The sequence below is a fragment of the Notolepis coatsorum genome (assembly GCF_963971535.1).
Source record: "Notolepis coatsorum genome assembly, chromosome: 20".
In the NCBI taxonomy this organism is placed as follows: Eukaryota; Metazoa; Chordata; class Actinopteri; order Aulopiformes; family Paralepididae; genus Notolepis; species Notolepis coatsorum.
The window spans coordinates 17,144,130-17,164,283 of record NC_140184.1 but is presented as its reverse complement, the minus strand read 5'-3'; the positions used below and the strand labels follow the sequence as shown (position 1 = coordinate 17,164,283).

General features: G+C 41.3%; 1 protein-coding gene across 1 annotated transcript in view; it reads right to left on the bottom strand.

Moving 5' to 3' along the window:
* Window positions 1-20,154, bottom strand: part of mrpl46 (mitochondrial ribosomal protein L46) — a 31,868-nt gene that overhangs the window by 10,105 nt on the left and 1,609 nt on the right. Inside the window, exons 2-3 of the mRNA XM_084337182.1 lie at window positions 4,074-4,269; window positions 1,027-1,197 (exon numbers count right to left, since the gene is read on the bottom strand). Of these exons, the coding sequence (XP_084193308.1) occupies window positions 1,027-1,197; window positions 4,074-4,269 (367 nt within the window). The remainder of the gene's footprint in view (window positions 1-1,026; window positions 1,198-4,073; window positions 4,270-20,154) is intronic.

The window sequence follows — 20,154 nt, the reverse complement described above, 5'->3', positions numbered from 1 at the left end:
CCCTTAATGGAACCAAATAGGCAATAAAATAATTTATCAATTGTAACTCCACCCAGTCATTTATCTGCTCATGGCCTAGTTTACGTGGGTCAGACCAAGCGAGCACTCAAAGTGAGGATTTGAGAACACAGAACCACCTATACGCCATAAAAACCTTGACTATGCTATATGGGCATTATGTTGAAGCAAACTACGGTTTGGGTTCCTCCCTCACATACATAGAAGAAGTCAAGTGGCCCCCAGGGGGAGGAGACATCATTAATCAATTATTAAATGATCAACCGAGCATCTCTTGCTTCCTCTAATGATTTTTTTGTTTAGTTACTGTGGTAACCAATATCTAGAACATGGAATTGTTTGTAAATAATTAATGGATTAATCATGCGGTGCAATTTCCCCCCAGTAAACCTTGTAGATGGGATGTAAGGGCAATTAAAGAAACAGTTCACCATGTAAATGTCAGACAATAACCCCTTTAGGAATACTTAGGCCTATTCTACCATAGGGGGAAGACTGTTGATATGTATAGTATAGTGATGTATCTACGTACATTATTTGCTAATTGTGATTAGTACCATTGCTTGCATTATTTTCATTCAATCAAAATGGACGTCAATTACATCATTGTGCATAATTTTCTTTGTGCTGCTGTTGACTTTGAGGAAGACACTTGTGTCTAAACACAACTTTATCAGTACTCCAGTGTAGTGGGTAGTGTATTTAAAGTGCCTTGGTAAAAAGCCTGTATTTCTGCAATGCAACGAATTAACATTTGACTAATATGGCATTGTAATTTTGTCATGAAGGTTTTACTCTGGCTAGAGGTTGGAATTGTGCAAGAAAATGACAACTGCCACAGTTTCTCTGACATACGTCTCTCTGACTTATTATAATATTTTTGTTTACAAATTCTCTAATCTAGCCTATTTTCTTTTATTATTATTTAGATAAATTATAAACATATGACCATGATTTAAAATATCCATGACTTCTCTCAATGGTTTATGGGCATTGCACTGCAGTCACCTGGTAGAGAGGCGAGGGCCCTCTCAGCGGTCTGTCGAAGGGTTTCTCCCGCCTGCCACGGTGCCTGAGGCAACATCCAGAGCTTCTCGCTGCCAACCTCCTGCTCCGCCAACAGGATCAGGGAGTCTGCCAAGCAGCGATCCAGAGAACTCAAGTCCCTCGCCTCGTCGGCTAAGAAGAGAGACATCGATAGTCAGTTTGTTTACAGACATAAGCCTGACCTCGTATCCAGCGGAACAGAAATACATAAATGCACAACAGAAATACATAAACAGTGGAACATAACAAGGCGATATTCATGCTGGCGTTGGATATCTTCTGGGTTCCTCCAACACATTTTAATTTCTTGTCGGGATTTGAAGATTTTTAGTTACTGTTTAAGATAAGATATTCCTTTATTGATCCCCTTGGGGAAATGCAGGCGTCATAACAGCCTGGGGAGGGGGGGGGGGGGTACAGGTATGGGCAATAGTAGAAGACATAAATATAGGCAATAAAGCAGTGTAAACAATATAGTTAAATCTGAATATAAGCATATGAGCAAGTAAGCAGTGTAATCAAAGGTGCAGATGAGGAGTTATATTAGGCTATATGTTACAATAAATATGGTCAATAACACTTAGAATCTGACTATATACTATGAGTAATTAAAGTATACAGTATACACAGGTGTAGTATACATAAGGTAGGTACCCCAACCCTAACCCTAACCCCTACGTTATACGCTGTAAGCCGTGATGTTTAGGTGGGTCAGACACCTAAAGAGTCAGACACACTTAGTGATCAAGAAATTCCTAGTAGTTCTCGAGTTCTGCTGCCGTTAGTTCACCGGCTGCTGGCAGTTGTACCCTGCCCCAATGTTGTGGAGCCTGATGGCCACTGGTATGAAGGACTGGCCGAGGCGGTTTGTGGTGTGTCGGGGGGGGGTATGTGCTTCTTATCTTGGCTAGCTCCTCATAGAGGGAGACGGAGGGGTTAATATGATAAATGGTTAATATTAGGGGTTAATATGATGCATGCTGATAGTGACTTGGCTAAATGATTATAAACTAGGTTCTACCAGCCTCTTCTTGGAGATTCCTCATCACAATAACAGATACCACAATATATGAAATGACTGTTGGGTGTACAACTGCAATAAAATGTGTAGGCATCTGTGTACCAGGACTGAACAACAAGATTTCCCCATACCTTTTTCAGATTTTAAAGTGCAATTTAAAATTAATTGCCGTGAATCCTACTAAAGGAAGGAGGATAACAACGATAACAATGCCCAGATTGGATATCGAGCTGATACCAGGAGATTAGTATTGGGTCATTTCCCCAGTAGTGAAATCCAATACACCATATGTAACATGTTAAAAGCAAATAGACTTGATTATCTCCATTTCTTTTTTTTGTATCCACTTTTTCTCCTCCTGTTTTTCTGTGTTTTTCTCCCATCCCCTCCCTGGTCGTTGCTCGCATGTGCCGCCCACTGGGCTGTCTAGGGAGCCCTGAAGTCTATCAGATGCTGCCTCCGAGACATAGGAGACAGCCAGCAACATCTTTTCACCTGCCAGCGCGGACTCTCATTGGTGAGGTGTAACGTGTGGGAGGTCACACTACCCTCACCATCTCCCTCCCTCGCTGTGCAGGCGCCCTGACCGACCTGTAGGAGTCGCTGTTTACAACGACCAGTATACCACCCACCGGCTTCCCTCCCGCTGACTGCCAATTGAGCCAGTATGATGGCCGGCCAAGCCGGCGGCAACGCTGACAGCCGGATTCGATACCAGTGTCTCTCACGTTGGTGACGAGCGCTTAGTCCGCTGCGCCACCCAGCCGCCCCGATTATCTCCATTTCTTTTTGGCACATAGGGGCATATTAGATCTCTCTAATGGAAACAAAATGATAAAATCTACATCATTTATGCCAAATGGCCACAAACTACCCATCTAAGTCTGTACAAAGTAATGGATTTGATTTATACTTATCGGCTTATACCTGAAGCTTCAGTCTCAGAATCAGTATCAGAAAATCAAAAAGGTGATAATATGGTGCCTCCCTTTCATCAGGGTGAGAGACAAGTGTATGTCTGACAGTCCTGAGCCCAGTTCTAGTGAGTCACCACATAGTTCACTCGTATGTTTTAATGATCCAGACTCCCAAACGTTTTGAGAATCCCTGCCCTAAATACATCAAAGGGACAATTTTGAACACGAACCAGGAAATTCTCTTACTATTGATTAATCGGCACAGAAGCTACTTTAAGTTTCAAATCTCATTCGTTTCAAAGACTTAAAAACGTGGTTATATACCGCCCATCACACTCCAAAGCACTTAACAAATATGTTCCTCAAATTCACCCATTGACTCACACATTCACACACCGACGGCGGAGGCGACCAAGCCGACCATGCAAGGTTCCAACCTGCTCATGGGGAGCAATTAGGGGTTAAATGTCTTGCAGCTCAAGGACACTTCGACACGCTGCCCGGGAGGAGTGGGAATATAACCTAGAACCTTCCGATTACCAGACGACCACTCTACCTCCTGAGCCACTGTCGCTAATTGATAATATGATACTGATCTCACAATCTACTCTATCCGGCGGCACGGCAAGAAGGTTCAAGGTTGTGGGTTCGAACTTGGGGACCAGGTTGCCAGGTACCCAGGTGGGGTATCTCCCGGGCCTTTCTGTGTGGAGTTTGCATGTTCTCACCGACCGTACTTGCAAGGGTTTCCCCTCCCGATAAGATAAACCCAATGTAAAAACATGCGGAACAGATCGCTAACACTGTCAGTGACAGGAGCACTTGGATTGGTCCCCAGGCACAGCCCACACCGCAGCCCATGTCTGCTCCCGGCATCCCTTGGGGGGGGAAGAATGACGGGATGGGTCAAGTGCAAAGAGGACATTTAAAAAAAATAATGTGTGTGTGTTCCTATGTGTGTCGCCCATCTCGCATGTGTGTGTTCACTGCATGACAATGTAGCACTTTGTAGAAGACTTCTCTATTCCAAGGTGCTTGGGATAGTACAGGAAGACCATCATCATCCAGACCTCTCGCTGCAGGCTGGAACAGCTTCATCCTCTGTTCCCATTGGTCCTCCAGGTCCTGGGCCAAGACGATCTCCTGTCCACCATGGTCTTCCTCTTCATCTGAGTCATAGTCATCCGCCAGTTTACGTCTCATCCGCTCAGCGTCCTCCAGAAGCCTCAGCTCATGATCGGAGAGCAGGCTTCTTTCTAACTCCATCTGAAACATGAGAGGATGAGTTTGATTGATTGATTGAAAACTTTATTAACAGATTGCAGAATGGGTACAATACAGTACAGCTCAATACACAATTGTTAAGGGGATGCAGACCAGAGAAAGACTTTTGTCTTGTTTACATCATGATCAGGGTCCCCCATTTTCAATTCATAATGGCATTTATGACATACGCAACATACTGATATATATCATGACATTTATGACAAACATGACATACAGATATACAGTACTGTTACATTTGTGACATACAAGATATGCAAATATACAGTACTGTTAAACAGAGATCCTAACAGAAAATATATATATGGCCAAGATTGCAGTAACTGTTCTACATGCACCACCGAGGCCATGGATCAGCTTCTTACCGTCTTCTCTGTGTGTGGTCTGTCAACGTGGTTTAGACGTGGAGTTTATTGCTGGGTTAAGTACTTCTATTCTATGCTTACCACCAGTGTTAATTTTGTCAACGAATTTGATGACGAAAGATCTTCGTCAACGAAGCTTTTTCCCGCGACGACAACGAGACGTGACGTCACGTTATTGAACACCATGTGACGCCAACGTCACTAAATTATTAATTAAATATCGTTGACTACAACTGAGGACACAAAAATGTAGTTTACAAAAACCATGACGAATTCTCTCTTAATTTATGTTGACTAAAACAAGATGACAAAATAATTATTACTTTTAGAATAAGGCACGTTATTATTTCAGCATTTCCCATTTCCGTTTCCGGGTTAAACTCAGCAGCGTTTATGGCTAAAAGCCAAGCTACATAACATACGTGAGGCTAAAAACCGCGTCCCAGGTCTCTCGTGACTACAGCTTATACCAATAACCATGAACGGAATCTGCTACTCTCTCAACACTCCTGCGGCAGCCGAACAGTTCTACCAAAAGAACATAGCATTTAAGACGACAGAGGCTGAGAGGATGGCTAGGCTAATAGCCTGGGAGTCGGGACCTATATCCCAGACACACACTTGCTCTCTTTCATCTGTGTACACCCACTATCAACATTACACATGGATACAACAAGGACAAGACCCGTTCACTTAAAAAGGTATGAAAAGAAAAGAAACAGACGAGTACTAACACTGAGATTGACCTTGCTATAAGTTATGAATCCCTTTAGCGCTTGAAGTGCACTAAAACGTCGTAATGACTTTTTATTTTTCATATAATGTTGGGTACATGCTCAGTTGAGTTAGAACGCTCCCAGTCTTAGGGGCTGTGATATTTTGTTACCACACTTTATGCACATAGAAGTGCGGTGGCAGGTTCGCTAAGCTAATGTTATTAGCCGAATGCTCTGATGGAGGCTGCCATTTTAAGTTTAAAGTGACGTCAGCGATCTACGGTACGACTCAAGGGACAAAAGGGAATGTGTGTGTGACGTGTGTGAAATTTGTACAGTAGGTCCCAGTGAGAATTGCAATCAGTGTGTACTGTGTATTTACACTATCCTGATATTCCTTTGTTGGTTAAAAAAAATATAAAGCTATTTAAATCAGAATATGTTCCATTCCATGTCTGACTATTTCTGAATCTATTGACCATTCAAGGAATGTTTGGTTACTATTGGGCTTCTAGCCTTCTACTGAACTTATTGTGAATCAGCTGATATGGTTTTGGCTAGACTATACTTAATAAATAGAATTGCATTATTTACAATATAAAATGCCTTTTTTTTCATTAGCGAAAACTAGACAAAAATCATCAGTTTTCTGCCACTAAATATAGACAAAAACTAAAAAGACAAAATCGAGACTAACACTGACTAAGACTAAAATGTTCAGACATTTAGTTGACTAAAACTGACTAAACGAAAAATAAATGCAGATGACTAAATATGATGAAAACGAAAAAGGAGCACTTGACACATGACTAAGACTAAAATGAAAATAGCTGCCAAAATTAACACTGCTTACCACTTGTATCTATTGCCATGTCCGGCCATCACAATCACGCAAACTGTCTAACGCCTGTCCCGTCTCCCTGTGAGTGGCTGTCTCGGAGTGATGACTGGAGTGTTGGATGTCCCGTGATGATGCGACCCTCTCTGCGCCGCCCCCTTGCCTCAAATAGATCCGCCATCAGCTCTATTTTTTATCTTTCAAAATGTTCAGTTGCTATCGCATGCACTTATCTGTGTTTCATTACGGGGCCAGTTTCGAATTGCAGCCTCCCGTAGGTGCTCTTTGAGACCCGTTTTGAAGGTGGGTAGGGATTGAAATTTTTTTACGGCTGTGGGTAGAGCGTTCCACATTGATGTGGCATAATTGCTAAACGTGTTTAGTCCCTTGTTTGAGCCGAATCGGGGTTGCACATGATTTGTGGAACTCCCTCTGGTGTTGTGGTCGTGGTATTCACTGACCTTTGGGAAGTACCTCGACATGTACATGGGTACCTTAGTCGTAGGGCTGGGCGATATGACGATATTATATAAATATCGGGTACAGTTCATTAACGATACACTTTTTCAACGTATCGTGGATATCGTGATGTTTTGCCCAAGAGGATTGTGTCGCGTCAATCTGTCCACACGTTACTCGTTCATATCTCAGCCCGTGCTGAGATATGCCCATTCCGCGGTCTGTTAATAAAGTTTTCAATCAGACAGATGTATGGAAAGGCTTTTATTATAACATTCGTTGTAGTAAAATCATTATGCCTCATTTAGTCATCCTGTGGAGCACTGGTCTACTCGACGGCCGCGGGGAGCTAACGTTACTAGTAGCTTTGTTGTTGTTCAGCACACAGGACATTCAGGAAGTCAAAACTAATAGCGCTTGCCGATTGGTGCTAAGAACAGCAGGGCGGGTGCAAGCGGTGTGACGTCATTGGCAGACTCGACTGTCAATCAAAATGATTATGTTTCCGTCAGAATGAATGAATGAAAATGTTATTAAAAGGTTGCAGAATGGGTACAATACAGTACAGGAGGATGAAGACCAGAAAAAGACTTTCGGCTTTTTTACATAAGGGTCCTCCATTTTCAATTCATCAAAACATTTAGAGACATACATATACAGTAGTTTCATAAAAATGCTAAAATGCTATTGATTGATTGATTGATTTAAAACTTTATTAACATATTGCAGATTGGGTACAGTACAGCTCAATACATACAATTGTTAAGGGGGTGCAGACCAGAGAAAGACTTTAGTCTTGTTTACATCAGGGTCCCCCATTTTCAATTCATCATATTTCATATCTAAATCATATAATATCTCATATGCAATATATAATCTAATAATCTAAATCTAATATATAATATAAAAATGCTAAATGCATGGGTATTTTATTTTGTCTTTAATGTTAGCTTGCAAACTCAAATACTGTCTTGGTAAGCCTCATAATGAATTGTTTGGGGTAAAAAAGAAAAACATTGTGATGTGTATCGTGTATCGCCGAAAGGTCAGAAAATATCGTGATATCATATTTAGGCCATATCGCCCAGCCCTACTTAGTCGTATAGTGTATCTTGTAGACCAGGGCCCTCATTTATCAACAATGCTTAGAAAGTGTTCTATTTTCGTTCTTAAGCACAGAATTTAGAATGTCTCTACGCACAGAAAAATCAGGATTTATCACACGTGCGTACACAGGTCGTACGCACACTCCGTGTTGATAAATACCATTTGTTCTTACTGTCAATGCTCGTGCATGATTATCCATATATGGTAATGAAACACCCCCATGGGATGTGAAATAATGGACTAACCAGAGCGAACTCTGAGAAACTTCACTGAGAGCGAGATTGATCACCGAGGTCTAAGCAACTACCGTAATTCCTCTAATAGTAACCGGTATTCAATTAAAAACCGGGTCTCTATTAATGACCGGGTGCGCTGTTGAGCTAAGCAATTATAAGCCGGCCTCCTAATACAAGCCGGGTTTCATGTATATTAGAGTTATTGTTGTTATATGCTGGCCTGGCTGTGCAGTAAATACCATATAATGGTATGGTGTTAATGTTTACCAAGAGCGTAAGCCTACCTCAGAATTGTATAAAACGAAGTTATTATTATTATTATTATTATTATTATACCAGTATTGTGATTGCAATATTTTACTTTATTTAACTTTTTTTGACCACCTGTAATTGCACTGTTTACTACCGTATTTCATACAGTACTTTCTTGGTTTCAATAAATGAACCCAGTCCATTTTACTGGGTTCAAACTGACACAAAATGTTGATTTATTCATTATGATCTGTTTGAAAATTTGAAATATAGGCCTCTCTCTTATACATGCCTCCTCCTAATACAAGCCTGGTATCCGCTACAGTTGAAACAAATACAAGCCGGGGTTACTATTAGAGGAATTACGGTAATTTAACGCACTGTCGAACCAAGAAGACAACGCGTGTTATGGGAGAAATACGCGACAGGCTGGCGGACTTGTACACGGTGATGTCAGATATCAACGACTCCCTAAGACCATTGCTGCAATTCCACTGTTTGGCGTTGGTGTCATTTGTCATTATAACCATGCTGGAATATGAATGCCTTTATTCGTTTCGTTCGATTGGCTACCGGGTATAATATGATTTGTAGAGGCATACAATCTATTTTGTTGTCGGTATTAGGTAGCCTATATAAATTAGATATATCATAGCCTACATTATGCAACATTATTACATGGCGTTTTCACATTCGCCGAAATGCTTGCTTGTGATTGGTCAATAGCGCTCGTTAGAGGTCCGTTATTACTCGATGACCGACCTCTGCCGAACAATAATGACCGCTGTGCGCAGCTGTTCGCAATCAAGGCCACTGACACACTGCAGCCAATCAGACACACCTGCTGGCTGCACTGACAGCGGAGTGTGTGCGACGATGACAGCGGAGCCAGAACAGAACTGCGTCTGCATTTGATCTCGTCTTGTCGATGTAAAATGAATTACCGTAATTCCTCTAATAGTAACCCCGGCTTGTATTTGTTTCAACTGTAGCGGATACCAGGCTTGTATTAGGAGGAGGCATGTATAAGAGAGAGGCCTATATTTCTAATTTTCAAACAGATCATAATGAATAAATCAACATTTTGTGTCAGTTTGAACCCAGTAAAATGTACTGGGTTCATTTATTGAAACCAAGTACTATATGAAATACGGTAGTAAACAGTGCAATTACAGGTGGTCAAAAAAAGTAAAATAAAGTAAAATAGTGCAATCACAATTCTGGTATAATAATAATAACAACTTCGTTTTATACAATTCTGAGGTAGGCTTACTCTCTTGGTAAACATTAACACCATACCATTATATGGTATTTACTGCACAGCCAGGCCAGCATATAACAACAATAACAAAATATATTGCCTATGGTAAATCCGTTGAGGGAAATACCGTAATTCCTCTAATATACATGAAACCCGGCTTGTATTAGGAGGCCGGCTTATAATTGCTTAGCTCAACAGCGCACCCGGTCATTAATAGAGACCCGGTTTTTAATTGAATACCGGTTACTATTAGAGGAATTACGGTAGGTATATTGTTAGTAAGTTAGCCATGTAATAAGCGGGATAATGTATAGCTATACTCGATCATTGTCGCAAAATAATTGACCTTCACTGATGTTTAAAGGGGAACTATTTTACTATTTCTTTCACTATTTGGGCACTTTTACACAATTCCTGTGAGTCTATGGAACACCTGTGTAATATATATATTTTTTTTATTCATTGTTTTGTATTTCTAATCAAGTCCTCAAAAACAGCATTTTTCTACCTCAAGATCTCGAGCCGTTTTGAGCTGATGTGGACTGGGGTGCAGGTGCTGGTGCCTGAGGAGCCACATTAACATGCAGCGGTGACTATATGACATCACATATAGGCACATTTTCAAACGACTCAGTTCAGTGAGGGTGAATATTGTGAGAGGAGAATTGGAAGAATGCACCAATATGAGAATTAGAGACATAGATCATATTAATATAAGTTCACATAGCTAGGAAACAATGCTAAACACTCAAAAAGGCCATTTATAAGATAGTTCCCCTTTAAAACACCTCGGCGCGGCGCCTCTGTATTTTAAACTCTGTGTCGGTCAATTATTTTGCGACAATGACCTCGTAGCTATACATTATCCCTTACGTAACTTGCGCATATATAACACATGGCACAGCCCTGCGAAGCCTGCATACAGTAAACTAACTTGATGGTTAATCTAGCTGTTGTATATTTACGCTTATGAAAACATTAAATAATATGTATAGGCTATAGGCCGTAGTTTTGCCTTAATAGCCTATATTCTCAAATGGCATTTAATGGCTATCCGCTGGCTGTGGGCTATCTCCTCGCTGACTGACCAGTATACCTTATATCATATCATATTCCTATGTCTCCAAGGAATCGTGGGGCTCTGGGGAAGAAAGTTTGGAAACCCCTGATATTATAGCCTATCCTTTATAATGTTATAGGCTATTTTATTTACAGTTTACTCCATCAGCCTACCCAGCATGTAATACGTTCTTTGTTAGAACTCAACTCGTTATTATTTTGCGCATAGATTGCAGAAATACGGGACATTTTTTATTATATTTAAAAGGCTTCGACATAAATAAGTGGAATTTCGAAGTTGTAAGCAGAATACAAGTCATATCACCCACACGATATATGCTACCTGTATCCATGTATGCTTTTCATTCATTTAAGACACATTTATTGCAAGGGTTTTGTAATACACAAACTCAACAAATAACCTCTGTTCTCGTTGCAATGCGTTTTTTTTATTCTTTCGTATACAGTAGGAAGGGGGAAGAACACTATATCTTGGGTGTTCATATGACTTGTATTCTGCTTACAGCTTCGAAATTCAACTTATTTTGTTTTACAATGTCAAAGCCTTTAAAAATATAATCAAAACGTTCCCGTATTTCTGCAATCTATGCGCAAAATAATAACGAGTTGAGTTCTAACTAGAGTTGTTCCGATACCGATACCAGTATCGGAAATGCCACCGATACTGCCTAAAATGCTGGTATCGGTATCGGCGAATACCCGTCTAACGCTGCGCTCCGATACCATATGACGTAATTTATCAACAACACTGCGGTCTGCTGAGTGAGCATTATAAAACAAACGTGTTTTTAATCGACCGTGAATTAAAGTGTCAATGCTGTTTGTCATTTTAACAGCAGATACTTTCTTAAATGCCATCTTCCCGAGAGAGGGGTGTTGACGGGGAGCTCTGATGGGTTCGCTTGGTTGTGTTATTAGTAGGGATGGGTACCGAATTCGGTACTTTTGAGGTACCGAACCGAAACACGTCGGTACTACCGAGTATCGAATCAAGTGGGATACCGATTTTTTTTTTTTTTTACTTTTTTTTTTTTTACTTTTTTCTTTTCATGTTAACGTTCACACGCACAATATATGCTTACCTAGGATTTGACTTGATTAAACAACAAAGCAGTCGGAGCAATCACAAGCCGAAAACTGTCGAAATTGTAGTTATTTGAAGTTTGGATTTTTTTTTTTGACTGAGGTAGGTAAATTAAATTTCTTGAGACTAAAGTACCGAAAAAAGGTACCGTTGGGTACCGGTATCGATTCACAGGTACCGGTACCGGTATCGGTTCAAATGTGAAAGGTACCCATCCCTAGTTATTAGCATTGAACAGCTAACCAAAAGCTAGCGTTAACTAACGTTAAAGGTTTAGCCATAACGTTACCTTGGCTAAAGTTGGGGCTATTCATAATCCAGCAATAATGGCTGCAGACCTGCAAGCAAAGTACAGCAAGTTGGCAAAGGAGTATTCCAACGTAAATCACATTTTCACCAGTAACGTTAGTCTTTCCATCTCCCAGTAGCTCATGCTAGCTAACCTAGCTCACGTTAGCGTCGTCACTGAGCGACCACCTCGCGTACACAATTAATGACATGTTGCGGACAGCCATATCGGTGACAATGTTTAGCTTTTAGTGCCAAATGATTAGAGTCTGAAGCGGAGTCTCAAAAGAGAATGTTGAATATTTATTGTGCAAAAATCACAACAGATCCTCTGCTACTTAAACGGAGCCTTCTGGAAGCAAGTGCAGCAACGAATAATGTCCGTGTGGAACTAATGTGCCAACAACCTTTCCGTGGGTGAACGCATTGAGATACTGATACTAATACTAATCTATACAATCACCTGTTGTTGAATAAATACCATTACTTTATAGTTATTACTAAAAAACAGTATATAAAAAAACAGTAGCTGTATAAAAAATTAAAAAATTATAATTTATATATTTTTATTTTTATTTTTTTAATGTATGCACTGGTATCGGATCAGTATCGGTATCGGCCGATACCCAAAGCTTAGGTATCGGCTTAGGTATCGGAATCGGATTGGAAAGGAAAAAATGGTATCGGAACATCTCTAGTTCTAACAAAGAACGTATTACATGCTGGGTAGGCTAATAGAGTGTATGCGTGTATCAGGCAAATGCGCATCGCAACATTGACTGAGTGGAACCCCTTTCTATTCACATAACTGCATTTGTGATGGAGCTTTGACAGCTACATGGGTGGCACAGTAACAGTCCATTGCTCGATCCATCTCCAATATCACGATGGACCGTGCCGGTGGCCAAAGACCCGAGGGTGGAGAGGACTTTAATGTGCACGGGGATGGCATTTGTGCGTTTTGTTCCACTCTCAACTCCAATTTGGGTGCCAAATTGCGGTACAAATGAAGGAGGTGTCTCGGGTATAGCGGACTCTAGTTAATATTATGTTCTCTCTGCAATTAGACTGCCCCTCATTCATTCATTCATTCCTATCTGCTATCTCTGAAAACAGTTCCCCGCGGAGCGCAGTCAGCGCACCACGTAGTATTCCGATAACGCTATATATAAACCATGCTGCATTCATTCGGAAAGAAAGACCTATTCCAAATAGGGCTGGGCGATATGGCCTAAATATGATATCACGATATTTTCTGACCTTTCGGCGATACACGATACACATCACAATGTTTTTCTTTTTTTCCCCAAACAATTAATTATGAGGCTTACCAAGACAGTATTTGAGTTTGCAAGCTAACATTAAAGACAAAATAAAATACCCATGCATTTAGCATTTTTATATTATATATTAGATTTAGATTATTGGATTATTAGATTATATATTGCATATATTTAGCAATGAGATATTATATGATTTAGATATGATGAATTGAAAATGGGGGACCCTGATGTAAACAAGACGAAAGTCTTTCTCTGGTCTGCATCCCCTTAACAATTGTATGTATTGAGCTGTACTGTACCCATTCTGCAATATGTTAATAAAGTTTTAAATCAATCAATCAATCAATCAATCAATCGCATTTTAGCATTTTTATGAAACTACTGTATATTTGTATGACTCTAAATGTGTTGATGAATTGAAAAAGGAGGACCCTTGTGTAAAAAAGCCGAAAGTCTTTGTCTGGTCTTCATCCTCCAGTCCACTGTACTGTATTGTACCCATTCTGCAATCTGTTAATAAAGTTTTCATTCATTCATTCATTCAGACGGCAAACAGAATAATTTTGATTGACAGTCGAGTCTGCCAATTACGTCACACCGCTTGCACCCGCCCTGCTGTTCTTAGCACCAATCGGCAAGCGTGTTGTGAAGTTGTTTACTTCCAGGGTCCTCCATTGATTTTGACGAGTGCTCACAAGTACATAGCTACTAACGTTAGCTCCCCGCGGCCGACGACTAGATTACCAGCACTCCGCAGGATGACTAAAACGAGGCATAATGATTTTACTGCAACGAATGTTATAATAAAAGCCTTGCCATACATCTGTCTGATTGAAAACTTTATTAACAGACCGCAGAATGGGCACAACTCAGTCAGCACGGACTGAGATATGTAGGTCGTCCGCGGATGTTGCTATGTTCGGGTAAATACGCTGATGTTATTGAACGTGTAACTATATAACGTTAATGGCACAAAACGAATGCCTTTGGTAATCATAAGTAGTAACTTTGATGCAGTAGTGTGTGTGTGGGGGCGGCGTTGTTCAAAAGTTTAAACGTGTGGACCAGATTGACGCGACACAATCCTCTTGGGCAAAACATCACGATATCCACGATACGTTTAAAAAGTGTATCGATAATGAACTGTACCCGATATTTATATAATATCGTCATATCGCCCAGCCCTAATTCCAAATGCTATATTTATAGGGTTTGACAATAATTACACTAATGTCGCTATTTTACAATGAACTATAATGAATTACGGATCATATGAACACGTCAGTGTTGAAACTGAAAGTAAACGAATGTATGAAAGTCTGTCTCATGGTGCGTGCAGTCTTCATATTCTACCGCTGGGCGCAAGGTACGCATGCTCTGAGCTGTGCGTATATATACGCACAAAGTCAAGCACACGTTCAAATTGATAAGACCCACACTTTGCTTAGAAATTATCTTACACACGGGTTACACACATATCTGTGCATACGCACCATTGATAAATGAGGGCCCAGGCCCATTGCAAGTTGCTGTACTCTGTCATCTACTCTAAGCCATCCTAGGTAGTCAAAGTGGGCAGGGGTGAGGTGCGTTCTAGGAGTAAGGTCAAGTAGTAGTCTGACCAGTTTGTTTTGTGATGTTTGTAGTCTTGTTTTTAGTGCCTTTGAGGTGCTTTGGTACCATGAGGTGCAAGCATAATCGTAGTAGCCTTGAATGAGTGCTCCTGCCAGAGTCTTCAGGGTATTCTTGTTTACCAGAGAGGAGATCCGGTACAAGAATCGAGTTCGTTGGTTGACTTTTTTTTATTACATTGGATGCCATTTTGTCACAGGAAAGATTAGCCTCTAGGATGGAACCCAGGTAGGTAATTTCATCTTTCCTTGTGACAATATTGTCACCCACTGTAACTGAGAAGCCGTCGGTCTTGCTGAGTTTGTTATTTGATCCGAAGAGAATGGACTCTGTTTTACCCAGGTGTAATGATAGTTTGTTATCAGCAAGCCAGGTGCAGATTCTGCAGAGTTCTGAGCTGAGGGTTTTTTCAACCTGTAACTTGTCAATCAGAATGGAGTGATTGACAGTGTCGAAGGCCTTTTGTAGGTCCAGCATGACCACAAACATAGTAACGTCTATGTTGTGATTTTTAATGCAAAATAAATATTCAACATTCTCTTTTGAGACTCCGCCTCAGACTCTTATCATTTGGCACTAAAAGCTAAACATTGTCACCGGTATGGCTGTCCGCATTGTCATTAATTGCGTGCATGTGTGGGAGAGGTCGATCAGTTAGCCACGTTAGCGTGAGCTAGGTTAGCCACTAGTTAACGCGAGCTAGATGGAAAGACAAACAATGTAACGTTACTGGTGAAAAAGTTATTTACCTTGGAATACTCCTTTGCCAACTTGCTGTACTTTGCTTGCAGGTCTGCAGCTGGATTATGAATAGTCCCAACTTTAGCCAAGGTAACGTTAAGCTAAAACTAGCTTTTCAGATAGCTCTTCAGCTAATGCTAATATCAGAGCTCCCCGTCAGCCGTCACACTGCTCTGTCGGGACGATGGCATTTAAGAAAAGTTATAATTATTTTGTCTCGTCTTGTTTTAGTCAACAATATCAACATACATGAAGAGAAATTTCGTCCTGGTTTTTGTAAATTACATTTTTGTGTCCTCAGTTGTGGTCAACGATATTTAATTAACTATTTAGTCACGTTAGTGTCACATGGCCTTCAATAACGTGACGTCACGTCTCGTTGTTGTCGTCATGAAAAAAAGCTTTGTTGACGAACATCTTTCGTCATAATTTTCGTTGACAAAATTAACACTGCTGAGAGGTGAGGGGTTGAATGTTAAGCAAATGTGATCCAGTCTCCTAACCAGTGTGTCTTGGGTCTTTTCAGTGAGACGATGGAGCAGTGAGTGTGGGGCTGAAAACCCACCAAAAAAACTGTCCTGGAGAACAGAAGTGAAGGGTGGCCTAGTGAGTGGGAAATAAAGTGTGTGTCTGTATGTGTACAACCAAGACCTGTGTACTGTTCATATACTTTGTGACAGCGAGTGACCAAGGAATACATTTTAGGTTGTTAATCTGCAAGATATTTCCCCAGAAATTCAAACGATTATGTTCAGTTTCATGGATTTTTAGACCAAGGAAAATACAATCATAGATCATTGATATATCAATCAAATCAATGACTTGATTGATTGAAAAGTGTATTAACAGATTGCAGAATGGGTACAGTACAGTACAGCTCAATACATACAATTGTTAACACTTTGGTTGCCTAAGGTTAAATTAATGATATACCATAGATTGCCAGCGCTATTTGTCTATGGAGAAAGTCCCCTTCTTTGCAGGGCTATAACTTTTTAAATTCTATTGCTACATTGCCATTATTAGGGCCCATTCAAAGTCCTATATGTATTGTTCATTGTGTAGCAACGTTAAACTTTTTCATTCACATATTCATAGTAAAGTATGGTCTAATGTATAAGTATGTTTTCATCTCTTTCTGCAGCTTTCTCCAGAACGTGATATATAGCCCCAAATGCATTATATTGATGATGAAATACAGTTTGATGGCAATCAGCGCGATATAAAAAATTCCAACTAGACGTACTTCTAGAAGTTACTACACGTCATCTGATGTTGACCGGATGGGCGAGGGGGCGTTTATAATTCCGTGGGCAGCGTTATACCAATCATCTAATGTGGGTCAAATGTTGATAATATCAGTTATTATCGAAGACGGTAACGTTACACGCTGAAACTCACCCCAGTCTCCGCGCGCCGTTGGGCGATCATCGTCGAGTAGACATTTTATCATTATGGGATATATTATTACCCGGTCCATCTCCAGCTTGTATAATGGTATATACGTCCAAATCATGTTGTTTATCGAGTTATTGGCAATCGATCGCTATGTAGTGTGACGAGCTAGAGTGCCGGAACCTATACCGAGTGGCCGGAAGCAATACGGACGTCTAGCAAAACCTCTACTGCGCTTCCTGTTAAGCGGTTGCGCCGATCGGCCACCAGATGGCGCTCCTGAACCGCCAGAGAGCTCAGTGGGTCCTGCTGGTGGATCTCAGGCCAGCAGAGGGACATTATGAATCCGATCGCAGATTTTTGAAATATTGATATAAGGACGCTGTACAGCGTCCCCCGGCAACTTTAGCATGGCCAGCAAAGACGTGAGAAGACGTGTCCCGGCACTCAAAGTGTTAAGGGGATGCAGACCAGAGAAAGACTTTCGTCTTGTTTACATCAGGGTCCCCCTTTTTCAATTCATCATATGACACACACAACATACAGATAGACACTAGGGATGGGTACCGAATTCTGTACTTTTGAGGTACCGAACCGAAACACGTCGGTACTACCGAGTATCGAATCAAGTGAGAAACCGAAAAAAAATAATAATAAAAAAAGATTTGTATTATTATTATTTTTTTAACTTTTTTTTTAAACTTTTTTCTTTTCATGTCAACGTTCACACGCACAATATATGCTTACCTAGGATTTGACTTGATTCAACAACAAAGCAGTCGGAGCAATGACAAGCCGAAAACTGTCGAAATTGTTGAAGTTTGGATTTTTTTTTTTACGACTGAGGTAGGTAAATTACATTTCTTGAGACTAAAGTACCGAAAAAAGGTACCGTTGGGTACCAGTATCGATTCACAGGTACCGGTATCGGTTCAAATGTGAAAGGTACCCATCCCTAATAGACAGTACTGCTACATCTATACATTTATGACATACCAGATTTGAAAATACAGTACTGTTTGTGATACAAAAAGTGTCCAGAAAAGAGTGTACGTAGAAACTGTACATTGGAGGAGGTTGGGTAGGTGGGGTGGGCGGGGGGGGGGGGACTGTACATTGGAGGTGGGAGGTGGGGGGGGGGGGGGGTGGGGGGTGAGGGGGACACACTGTACACTGTACATTGGAATACTGACAAAGCCATACTTGGTCATTTACTGTACAACTCTGGGTTAGGACATTTGTAGGGGCCAGTTTCGAATTGCAGTCTCCCGTAGGTGTTCTTTGAGAGTGTTTTTGAAAGTGGGTAGTGATTCACATTCTTTTACAGCTTTGGGTAGGGCGTTCCACATTGATGTGGCATAATTGTGAAACGTGTTTAGTCCCTTGTTTGTGCCGAATCTGGGTTTAACATGATTTGTGGAGCTCCCTCTGGTGTTGTGATCGTGGTATTCACTGACCTTTGGGAAGTATTTTGACATGTACATGGGTACCTTAGTTGGTCGTGTAGTGTATTTTGTAGACCAGGCCCATTGCAAGTTGCTGTACTCTGTCGTCTACTCTAAGCCATCCTAGGTTGTCAAAGTGGGCAGGGGTGAGGTGGGTTCTAGGAGTTAGGTCAAGCAGTAGTCTGACTAGTTTGTTTTGAGTAATTTGGTTTTTAGTGCCTTTGAGGTGCTTTGGTACCATGAGGTGCAAGCATAGTCGTAGTACCCTTGAATGAGTGCTCCTGCCAGAGTCTTCAGGGTATTCTTGTTTACCAGAGAGGAGATCCGGTACAAGAATCTAGTTTGTTGGTTGACTTTTTTTATTACATTGGATGCCATTTTGTCACAGGAGAGATTAGCCTCTAGGATGGATAAATTAGGAACAGTAGCAGTCCTAGTATGCTTCCTTGTGGAACACCACAGCTCACTGGGAGGGGGGGGGGTGATAGGGTACCGTTTACCTCCACCATCTGTTCTCTCCCCTCCAGGTAGGATTGTATCCAGCTCACTGATCAAAACCAATTGCTTTTAGCTTGTCAATCAGAATGGTGTGATTGACAGTGTCGAAGGCCTTTTGTAGGTCCAGCATGACCATGCCGCAGTATTTGCCCGCATCCACCTCTTGTTTGATGTGGTCGTTCAAATAGAGAAGGCATGTGTCGCTGGAGGCGTGAATATTAAAGGCAACCAACTTGTGTTCAGCTTTTCGTTCAGCGTTTCTCTGATTGGCCACACGGCCAATCAATCAATCCACTAGCACACGCCCTCGCGCAAAGAGAGACGCGGCAAAAGCACTGGTCGAACCAGCGGTGTTCTGTTGTGTGACTGTACTCTACAGCGGTGTTCTGTTGTGTGACTGTACTAAACACTTCCACCACATGACCGACATTTGACATACAGTACACCTCCTATCTATGTTGGGATTATGTTTGGTCATGACAAAACAATAAAAATCGCTTCGCAAAATATGAGAGCGCGCCGCTGTCATTGAAGGGCTTCCTACAACAGAGCACCGCCGCTGCTGCTGCTGAAGCTGTATCAAGCCGGCGGCGGTGCACGGACGCCGGGGAAAAACCACCGCGTCGCCCCGCTGGCGCTTCAGGCTCAGCAGCCTCCACGGGCGAAATAACATATAACGTTACAGTTCCACACTGATGTACAGTGAGTGTCTAATATGGCTGTCGCGAAGTCATGCCTCTCCCTCTGAAAGCCCATCCACGCTGTGTATCATAGACTACGTTTCGCGTTCCATTGATTAACGCCATTACCTGCTGTGCTGTAGGAAGCAGAGGTACAGTAAGTTACAGTAGGTGTAGGTTACATGTTTAATCAAAGCCCATACAATTTTTTAGATGAATGATTGTGGATATAATATAGAAAACACATCATTATGATATTTGAAATATTATGAAAAATTGTATGGGCTTTGATTAAACATGTAACCTACACCTACTGTAACTTACTGTACCTCTGCTTCCTACAGCACAGCAGGTAATGGCGTTAATCAATGGAACGCGAAACATAATAACTTTACGCTTTCTAGTTCAGCGCATTTCATAACTGTATGGGCTTTGTTTATACACGAGTGCGAATCTGGTAGTCTATGATACACAGCGTGGATGGGCTTTCAGAGGGAGAGGCATGAC